At 38.4% G+C, this 10,724-nt stretch overlaps 1 protein-coding gene and 1 long non-coding RNA gene across 3 annotated transcripts in view; one reads left to right on the top strand and one right to left on the bottom strand.

Moving 5' to 3' along the window:
• LOC104874924 overlaps positions 1-10,001 on the top strand; it is a 34,926-nt gene extending 24,925 nt beyond the window's left edge. For both annotated transcript variants that reach the window (XR_783907.2, XR_783908.2), the window contains 2 exons: positions 5,532-5,654; positions 9,940-10,001. This is a non-coding gene — a long non-coding RNA (uncharacterized LOC104874924). The remainder of the gene's footprint in view (positions 1-5,531; positions 5,655-9,939) is intronic.
• The window catches only part of Tmigd1 (transmembrane and immunoglobulin domain containing 1), an 11,726-nt gene continuing 2,174 nt past the window's right edge, over positions 1,173-10,724 (bottom strand). The window contains exons 2-6 of the mRNA XM_010642198.2: positions 9,891-10,169; positions 6,690-6,968; positions 2,603-2,706; positions 1,677-1,717; positions 1,173-1,235 (exon numbers count right to left, since the gene is read on the bottom strand). Of these exons, the coding sequence (XP_010640500.1) occupies positions 1,232-1,235; positions 1,677-1,717; positions 2,603-2,706; positions 6,690-6,968; positions 9,891-10,169 (707 nt within the window). The 3' untranslated portion in view covers positions 1,173-1,231. The remainder of the gene's footprint in view (positions 1,236-1,676; positions 1,718-2,602; positions 2,707-6,689; positions 6,969-9,890; positions 10,170-10,724) is intronic.

The following is a 10,724-nucleotide window of genomic DNA, read 5'->3' as shown; positions in this document are numbered from 1 at the left end:
TTTTTTTTTTTTTTTTTTTTTTTGTGGTAGCGGGATCAAACTCAGGACTTTGTGCTTGCCAGGCAGGTGTGGCATCACTGAGCTAAATCCCTGATCCCCCCCGCCTTTTCCTGTCCCTCCCTGTGGCACATTTAGCTACTACAATATTGATGAAAAAAACGGGGTGGGAGCTGCAGGTATACCTCAATGGTAACTTGCCTCAAATGTTCAAGGCCCAGAGTTTTATCCCCAGCACCACCATTATCACCAAAAACAGCAACAACAAAAAAACCTATGACCAAGATGGATCACAGAAGAGACAGAGTTCAGGCCAGAGCTACCACTTTCTCAGCTCATCCCAGTTGTGTATTAAAGAGAAGCATAGACTCCTCTAGGGGGAAATGTGCAAAAAGAATGGAGGAGGAGGGGAGCTAATGATGAATTAAAATCCAGCTGCAATTTAAAGTTGATACATATGAGAAGAGTGCAGGCTGGCTCATAATTACAGCTAGATCTGTGCAAAGGAACCATTGAAAAAGAGGAAAAAGGTACTTGTAAAGGACACGCTGGCCAGACCCACTCCCCTGTTCTTCCCATATTCATTACCACACAGAGCTCACAAATTTTGTCACTGTGTTAACCATGGTATGATGATAAAAATAAAAACATATGCTGAAATTTTCATAATACTAAATTTATTCCATTTAAAGGAGTGTTTTATATTCTGAGATTTTATCCTTTTTTCTTTCTTTAGTCCTAAGATGTTTTTGTATAGAATGACAGTAAAAGTGATAATTGATATTTCTTATTTGCTTCCCTGGAAATTTAGAAAACTGATCACTCTCTGTTGTTTCCCCAGTTTAATTAAAAGGGATTTTTTTTTTTTTTGGTATTGCACTGATTTGTGAAACCAATTATCTGTTAATTTCTTACCTAGAAAAATACAAACCAAAGAGAAAATGGTTCCCAACCTATTTAGAAGAAATATCAATTAATTAACATATTCTTTAAGCAGAAGTCTTAACAAAATCTTACTTTTGATTTTAAACAGCTCTCTCCAAAAAACTATTCCATGAGCATATCTTGTTAATCATAGCAACTACTGTTAAATGATTAATGAAACACTTCTTCATAACCTCTGACAATTTGACAGGAGTGTATTTAATAATAGCAATAAATACAGATGGAACTACATAAATTGAGGAGGTCCACATGTAAAACTCTTCTTGTATTAGATGCCATCTCAGCCTTCTCATCTGAAATGGACCAAGAAATTAATTATAATGATGATCATAACAATATGAAGAAATTCAGAACAAAATCCAACCTCTCAGACAGAATGCCTTCATTCTTGTTACCCACTGCCCACTTCACATATGCTGAAGCTGACGGACTAAAGGAAAGCGACAAAGAGAAGGAATGTTTAGGCTGAAGAATATGGCCCTGACCTTGTCAGGAAGGAGCGCTACAGCAGTGACTTCCCTCCGGGTTAGGCCTCTTATTAACTCTGTGTGGCAATGCAGTTGCATAACCATTGGCCAAACTTGTTTTGAGGTAGGCATATCTCCAAAGGTGTTCTCAGTTCTAGGCAAGCTTCCAACCTGCCTTCCTCTAAAGTGAAGGCAGATTTTCCTGTGCTTCCTATTCTCCAAACCCTTTCACCTTTCTGCATGACTCATCTCTGAAAGAGTACTCACAGGGCTGTATCCATATCAGGGTCTCTCTTTTTTATGCAGAGCTAAAATCAAACACAACAAGAGCAATGAATCTGCTTGCTTTTCTGAGGCCCACGGGTGAATACAGTGTATGTATCAAAGTGGCTTAGGGATAGTTGCTGTGGAAATACAGCCACCTCTGAACTGGCTCAGGTCTCATTTCTTGGCCACCTTTACCATTTTTATTGAATTTGGAGAAGATGTAACTCTTAATCAGTTAAGCTTCCATGCTTAGACAGCTTCATATTTCTTTTTTTCAATAGCAAAAATTGCTTTGGCTTAGAACATAGGGTAGGTTAAACTCCTCCTTGGGAAACATTGTTGCCTTGAATAATACTGAATAATGCTGAGTTATGTACAGCAAGGAAGATGACCCTTGCTGACTGATGAACTCAGCATAATGGCATTTGTTTAGTGACCTTTCTGCCATATTTGCCCTCTTTTAACACTGAATTAACTGGCAGAGTCAAACATGTGGCATTAACTGAAACATATTTAACAATGTGCTTAAACCACTCAACAACTCAAATTCCAGCCCACTCCAGCCAGGGCATATGGCTGTACTCAAGAGGTGAGCATTCAGATCTCTGAATCCAGAGCAGATGTTCTTCATGCTTACTTATTGAATCACAGACACCATAGCAACAGTAAAGAGACATTTTAAAGGAAGAAAAATCAACTCAAAATTCCCTACTCCTAACACCAGAGCTATTTTTATCCAGGCCTCACCCATATTTACTTCTATTCTTTGAAAAACTGTACTCATAATATGTGTATAACTTTTATTCTCGTGAGCAACTTTATTTCATTTGCAGTGCTTAAAATTTAAAGCATGCACCTCAGCACTGAGCTATATCCCCAGCCCTTTAGATGACTTTTTATTGCAATAGCCCAGAATATTTAGATACCTTCATTATTCTTTCCCTTCGTGCAAACAGTCCAAAGCACAATGTCAGGAAGACTACAACACATGCAGCAATAATGGCTTCTATTGGTATAGGTGCAGTTTTATCTGCAAAACAGGGAAGAAGAATGAACATTATGTGCTTCTAATATGTCCCAGACATGAGGCCTTGTGTTTAACTAAATCCTACCAACACTCCCAAAAGGTGGATGGTATTGTCCTCATTTTACAGGTGAGGAATTAGGTGCTTTGAAAGGTTAGGTTACTTGTCCAAAGTCACAGACCTAGTACAGAGGCAGGCTTTGAATTCATTCTTTTGTGAAAGAATAATTTATTGTAGTATGAATAACTCCCTCAAAGCAAGTAGACAATTTTGTGCTTAACCTATCATGTTTGCCACACAGAAAACAGAAGCAGGCTGAAGTCAATGGTTTCTCTTGTTTGTTGAAAGGCTCAAAAGATGTTAAGAGGTATCCTAAAGGGAGGAAGAGAGGGGGAATAGTTTTAAGAACAAGAAGACAAAGGATGGGGAGCTCTCTGGACTAAGAAGAAGAGATCTGTGGGCTCTGGGAACAGTAGGGGGAATCATCAATTGTACCTCCACTAAGTGTCCCAGCCAGGTGACAAGACATTTTAGAAAGTGGCTGCATGGTGTCCCTAAGGGAAGTGGGACTTCCAGCATTAGCCTTTCCAACTTTGGCAAACATTTCCCATACGCTTTAAATGATCAAGAAAGTGTCAACTTCTTTTTCCAGTACTGGAAACTGAACTCAGGGCCTTCACATTGAACTATAGCTTTTTAAATTTTGAGATAATCTCATTAAGTTGCTAAGTTGCTCAGACTAGAATTTGCTATCCTCCTGCCTCAGCCTCCCACAGAATTAGGATTATAAATGTGTACCACCATGCAAGTCTCAGAGTAATCTACATCCATTGTGGACCATGAAGAGATCATCAGTAGTCAAACAGCTTGGAAATTAAGCCCACTTCCTTATTTTCTAAGCACCAGGTAAACTCAATTATTTCACTAATCGGTCACTACAGATATAATACTTGCATTTGCAAATGTGTGCAAAAATATTTGAGGCCTGAAAAAAAATATTGGCTCCAAAATACAAAAAGAAAGTGACAAAATTAATTTTAGAATGCACATTTAAACATCAATAAAATGTGATCATGTGTCAACTCTAACCCTTGTCAAATAATAATATTTCATCTTCAAGAATAAAATTCACAACTTATTTATAACAAAATTCAAAATTTAAACAAATTATAAAAGTCCTTTCAAAATGTTTACAGCAAAACCCCACATGTAATGTGCTTTATTTTAATGTGTTTCATAAGTTATGGGATGAAATTCTCAAAACTGAAAGTGCCAAGGATCAATGAAAGTTTTTAAATAAACTTATGTGAGCCCGGGAGTCTAATGCCACCAGAGGAAGGAAATGGGCTCCAACTATGACTTAGATAAGATTTTAGGGATTTAGAGAAAATAGAAGGTGCTATTTATTGTACATTGAGCTTGTGGACTGAAGTGGAGTCAGTAAATATGTACTGAGTGACTAATGCATAGAAGGTGCTGGGCTTGACCCTCACAAAGAATAGGACAGGCATGGCAGGCTTCTGTGCTCATGGAGTTCCTGTTCTAGCGGGAGATCTCGATATTGAACAAATAAAAACTGCAGGTTGAACTATATATTATAAAGAAGAAAGGGTCATGAGATGGCATATGAAGGGTGAAAGGTGAAAGGAAGGGAAGAAGGGGACTAGATAAATCTAAAAACAAGGTCCTAATGCCTCAAGATTATGACATAGAGTTTATCCCCCCATAACTGTATAACACACTAACCAGTTGTGTTTTAATTACTCTCTTCCCATTATTTGCCAATTTCTCACAATTAATCTTGGGGATTAATGGATTAAGGGTGCTTTACTTTTTGCTTTTTATTATTTTATTCTTTTTTCTCTTCCTCCTCTCCCCTCCCTTTCCACTTTCTCCTTCTACCCAGCTACTCTCTTCCTTTCTCCTCCCCTCCTCTTTCCCTTCCTCTATCCCCTCTTTCTTTTGGTGCTGGGAATTAAACCCAGTGTCTCATACATGCTAAGAATAAGCCGTACCACTGAGCCCCGAAACATCCTTCATTTTTATTCTCTCTTGGCTATTCTTGAAAACTACTCTTAGGAAAGTGTGTGTCCCATCAACCCTCTGCAGAGACTTTGCTCAGTGGGCCTGCGGGAAGCTCTGGCTCTGTAATAGCCACCTCTGGTGTACACCAAAACCTTACTAGGGACACTTCCACTTGCATACCATGGAAAGGCGTCAAACAAAGGAGAAGCGCAGCTGGCTGGGATGAATTGGAAAAGAAATCAGAATTCAGTCACAGGCTGGAATATTTTTACCTAGCCAAATAAAATGCAGATGTGTGTGACAGCTTTCATATCATAAACAAGCTGAAATAAACCAATCCATTGGCTCACTTTGATTCCAAGTTTCTGTTGAAAAATGTAATTGCACCTCTCTCACCTTTTCTGTTTTTACACTCTCATTTGTAACCAGATTTGGTGTCCCCTCCCCCTTATTCATTACAGTAAAATAATTCCATACGTGTGCTAAGTCTTATGCTCAAGAAAAGCTCCATGATGTCATTTCCGGCTTTGCATGGCCTCATTTAGAAACTTCCCCACTGAGCAACAAAGCTGGGAGAGTCTCATTGAAAGCTTGGCTGTTAGCCTGAGCACCAGAAAGCAGAGCGCTTATGTTATGAAGGCAGCCAACAGCAAGGGAAGTAGCAAAGCAGAAGAAATAAGAAAAACAAGTTGGTTTGGAAGAGCTCCACCCAAAACAAGTCTATGCCCACCTGAAAGGAAATTTGCTGATTGCCGTTCAAGTTGTATGCATGTAGCATAAAACAATTACAATTTCTTCTTAACAGGAGGAATGATATAATTTCCTAATTTCCAACTGTGATCTTACAGCCAGATGGGAGAGCATGATGTGATGCCATCCTACCATGCTTCTGTGGTCCTTGGGAAGGTAAAAAGCCAGAAGCTTCAAGGTGATGTCCCTTGCATTGCTTTTGTCCCAAGGATTGATTCTTAGGTTATATGTGAGTTTAGTCTTTAAAGAAAGTAGCTCCCATGCATACTATTGGTGTTCTTCAGGACAAATTACTGAACAGGACACTAGTTACAGAAATGGGCAATCACCCAACAGCAACTCTTCCTCCCCACCAGCCACTCTGTTCATGTCCCAGATCCTCCTGGGTGGCCCAGGGGAGGAAGTAAGAACTCCTATAGGCATATCCGTTTGTCATTTCTAGTAGGGATTCAGTTGGTTTCCTGAGGACTGGAAAGAATGGCAATGAGTGGGTACAGGGAGGCAAATGACAAAGTGAATACTGTTCTAACAAGGTACAGGAGCCTCAGCTTGTTTGGCTGCTCCTAAAACACTGCCTCAAGACCAGAAAATGTGTGCACAAGCATTTTCTGCTGCTGCACAGGTATCTTGCCTTTTCTTTTTGTCTGAGCAAGAAACATGATGAAGGAAAACATGTGGAGCTCCATTTGTTCTCTATTGTAGCAGAGATTATAAAGCCAGGTAGATGACCCATAAAGCCAAGAGGAAGAGCTTATTTTCATCATTGTTCCTACTATCTCTTTTGTTAACCTACAGGTTAGAATATAAGAGGAGTAGTTTTAGGGATCTATTTTTAAAAATCTATTCAATACATTTCTGAAATCTCCTCTGTTTACTCATCACACTGTGAGCTTAAAAGTCCACTTCCTACACACTAATTTGTGGAAATACTCTTTCCTAAATACCGACAAGAATTGCTTTCAACACAAGATTCTAGAAGGGACCTTTGCTCAAAATGCAATATTTTAATGTTCTAAATGGAATGGGCATAATTCATCTACAGGGATGAACTAGAATTCTTAGTAAGAAATTATTTTAATAAGGATGATGGCCCAAAGAAAATCATAGCTACTAATCATAATTGTAGTCATAATTTGTGATTACCAAAAAATATTTACTGAGCCTCTATCTTGAGTTTTGCATTGTGTTGGTTATTACTTTAAAAGAGAGTTACCTCTAACAGCAAGTTGAAAGTCCATGGTCTCCATTTTCAGAGGTGAACTTGCAATGCAACTGTAGGTTCCGTGGTCAGATTTCCTGACTTTGGTGATTGACAGCTGAAAAGACTCCCTTGTCTGGTAGATTTGGTGATGATCTTTCTCTAATATCAGGATGCTGTTGTTTTTGTGCCATATCATGTGAGCCTGTGGGTTGGATTTCACATTGCAAACCAAGTTCACATAACCGTCTTCCTCAGCTGTTTGGAAGTTGTCTCCACTCAGGAGAGGAGGATCTGCAAGACTCAAGCATTTTAGGGTTAATTACAAGAGAAAGAGTAGTTCACTGTCACTATTCAAGGTCTTCCTTCAATCTATCTCATGTAGTTACTCATTTGACAAAAATGTCTTGAGTACATACTATGTGCCATGTACCGAGATAGAAACTAGGTATAAAATGGTAAATAACATATTCCAGTTCCCAACCTCATAGAATTTTTATCATGGTAAAAACAAACCATAAAGCAGTATATGATTATGAACATAATATATATGATAACAAATCAGTAGCAAACAGACAATTGGTAACACTACTTAAGAGTATAAGACTTGTTTCTCTCTAAGAGTTAATATAAACCAACCTATCGTAAGGTTGAATAAAATAGTACAATACTAAGACGATGGACACTGCAGTCAGCCCTATTCTATCTGCACCACTTAGTGTGTGATCTTGAGATACCCAAATAACTGTTAAGCCCTCAGATTCCTCATCTTCCAAAAATGAGATAATAATACTGACTTCATGAACAGCTCTGATAATCAAATGAAATAATCTCTGTGGAGAATTTAGTATAGTGCTACCTGCTATTGGCATTGAGGTGATAGTGGTTTTGAAGGCTACTCATACCTCCTATTTTTACATTTTATCTATCCAAGTTTGCCGTGGCTACGTATTTAGTAACCTACATTTGCATTTCTTCCTTGATCTTCCAGAAATAAAGGCCTCCTCTCAGGAGGTGTTCCAACTGTGACATCTCTGACATCAGCAGATTAATGGATCCCTCTCTAAGCAACTTCTTACTCCTTCCAGGATGAGAAGAGTTGTAGATCCATAGACAGATACATTCATCTTTGTCAAATAATTTCAGCTCTTACCCTAGCAAGACTCTCCAGTATCAAAGAGGAGAAATAGCTGCGCTGGCTTTCCCCTCTACTCTATGTCCTTAGCATTTTTGGGCAAAGACGCAGATCAATAAAGTAGTTAAAGAGTGAGTGGGCAGTAGGAAGGAGGTAGATGTGAAGGAGAAAAAAGGAATTTGTATAATTTGCACACTGAATAATTAGACCCTGAGTAGGCTGCACTATTAATAACTTTCTCCGAAGAATGACATTTTGTTGCTCTTTGGAATGAGCTTGAATTCTGTATCCATATCCAACAAGGTTGTTATATGGTATTCAGACATGTAGAAAGTTGCTGGAGTGGAGAACATAATTGCCAAATAGAACAGTTCCATTTGTGGGCTGATCTTATTAGTTATTGAAAATGTTAGCTATTTAAAATAATGTTTAGCATGTCAGCTACATGAGAATATTCCTTTGTAAAAGAAAAATCAGTACATTTCAGATTCTCTTTTATTCTAGCTTGATCTCATCCTAATCTGCCAGAGATACTGCTGCTATAAATTTGGGATAAACCCTTCCAGATCTTTTTGCTTTTGTTTTTGTTTTTAGTACTGGGGATCAGTCTTAGGACCTTGTGCTTGTGAGGCAGGCAGCAGAACCACTGAGCTAATCCCTGGCCCTTCCAGATCTTTTTAAAAGTTTTATAGGGCCGGGGATTTAGCTCACTGGGGCCGCCACCTGCCTCACAACTGCAAGATCCTGATTTCAATTGCCAGTTCCAAACAATAAAAAGTTAATTAAAAATAAAAACATTTTATATACCAATAGTATATGACAGGTTTTCCAGAGCTCAGTCTCCCAGTATTTGCTCCACTCATGAAACTCAGGGGCAATGGCATCAGTTTTTAATAGAATAGTCACCTGAGCTCACTGACTCAAGTGGCTTTGATTTTATTACTACATTTCAAGACCAGAGCTCTCCTTCTAGATCATACCATCTTTCCACTTATTCCACCTCCTGCATTGCAGTATCATCCACATGTCCCTCATGCACAACCATCTTCCTACCCAGACAATCCACATAACCACCCATGTAGTATCATTTGACAGTCTCTAATCTAAGTATATAATTCTGTCAGTGAGAGACATTCAACTGAACATTCAAAGTGCTTCATCTTTTGGGTTTTTTGTTTTTGTTTTAATTTTTGAGACAGGGTCTCACTATGTAGCTGAGCCCAGGCTTGAACTCACAGTGATCCTCCTGCCTCAGCCTCCTGAATGCTGGGATTACAGGTGTGCACCACCATACCCAGCTACCATTTTGGGTTTTAAGGTAATATTAAATGATCCCCAGTACAGGTCTTCCTAAACGGACTACAAAAGCTAGGCACAACAAAGGAAAAATCAATAATCTTAAATATGTAAACATTAAAGTCTTCATTATGGTGGCCCCCTGAAACACTATAAAAGTGTTTAGAACTAGGTCATAGCTCAGTAGTACAGTACTTGGCTAGTATGCTCCAGGGCATACTGAGATTGATTCCCTAGCACTGAAAGAACATTTTTCAAAAACAAATAGGAGAGCTAAGCATGATGGCTCCGCCAGTTTAAGGCCAGCCTAGGAAATTCATTGAGACCTTCTTCTCAAAATAATAAAAAGAACTGAGCTCAATATTCCCTGGTCTCAATCCCCACTACTACAAAACTAAATAGGGGAAATACTTGCAATCCAAACTGGCAAAGAGCTAGTTCCCCTAACTTATAAAGCCTTTGTACATGTTAATGAGAAAAAGACAGATATCCCAACAGAGAAATGGTAAACCCATGAGCAAGTTATTTCATAGAAAAGAAATACAAATAGCCAATACATTTATGAAAAGGCAAATGCTCTCATTCTTAATTTTAAAGATGAGTAAAATTTCAAATGCAATTAGCAGATACTCAGTGCTGGAAAGGATATGGAGTATATGGTAACTGATTTTTCTGTGGGAGCATAAAAAGGGCAATCTGACAAAACCAATGCCTAGATTGCAACTACCACTTATTGTAGTGCAGACATTATAGATTGACTGCCAGTTTCTTTTCCCTTCACTCACAAGTGACATTCAGCACCACTGAGATGGACACTGTCTGATCACTCTGCAGCTTGCAGGTAAAGCTGACCCCGTTGTCATTTTCACTGATAGAAGAGACACAGACAGAGCTCGCGTTGACTTTGTTTCCAGATTTCAAAGCCACTCTCCCTTCTTCTCGGTACCAGAGGAGTTCTTCATCGCTAGTGTGGCCATGAACAGCACATTCCAGAGATTCTTCGAAGCCACGTTGTGTGTCCAGGATATAGTTCTCAGTTCTACCGTTCACAGTTAAAACAGAACCTGGAAGTACAGAGAGAACTATTAAGATATGCAGAGTGAACAAGCTAGTGCTTGCTTCGGCAGCACATATACAGAGTGAACAAGCTAGATATCTATTGGAGGTTGGTTATATTACTTCTGTTTCATCAGTGTAATAAAATGAACTCTCAACAGTTAAAACTTGTCATTTAGAGCTATATGATTTACAGACAAATTGACCCATAATGTATTTTTAACTGAAAATTTAAAAGGATACAAATGATAGTTACCAAAATTTGCTACCCATTGGAAACACCTGGAGATTTTTTAAAAATCCTGATACCAGGACCTCACCCCCAGGAATCTGATTGACTAATATGAATACAACCTCAGCCTTGGACTTTTTAGAAGCCTGCCTGGTGGTTCTAATACACAGTAAAGTTTGAGAACTACTGGATTAGAAACCAAAATGTACGAAATAGTTCTGGAATGATTATGGAAAAATCACATATATATTATATAATATATCTAATGTATTATAAATTAAATATAAATATACAATATATATCATATAATATACATAAATCATATATTTAA

This window comes from Fukomys damarensis, unplaced genomic scaffold, assembly GCF_012274545.1.
Source record: "Fukomys damarensis isolate Sample0158 unplaced genomic scaffold, DMR_v1.0_HiC HiC_scaffold_13, whole genome shotgun sequence".
NCBI classification, from domain to species: Eukaryota; Metazoa; Chordata; class Mammalia; order Rodentia; family Bathyergidae; genus Fukomys; species Fukomys damarensis.
The sequence above is the reverse complement of the archived record's forward strand: the minus strand, read 5'-3'. Positions and strand labels throughout refer to the sequence as shown.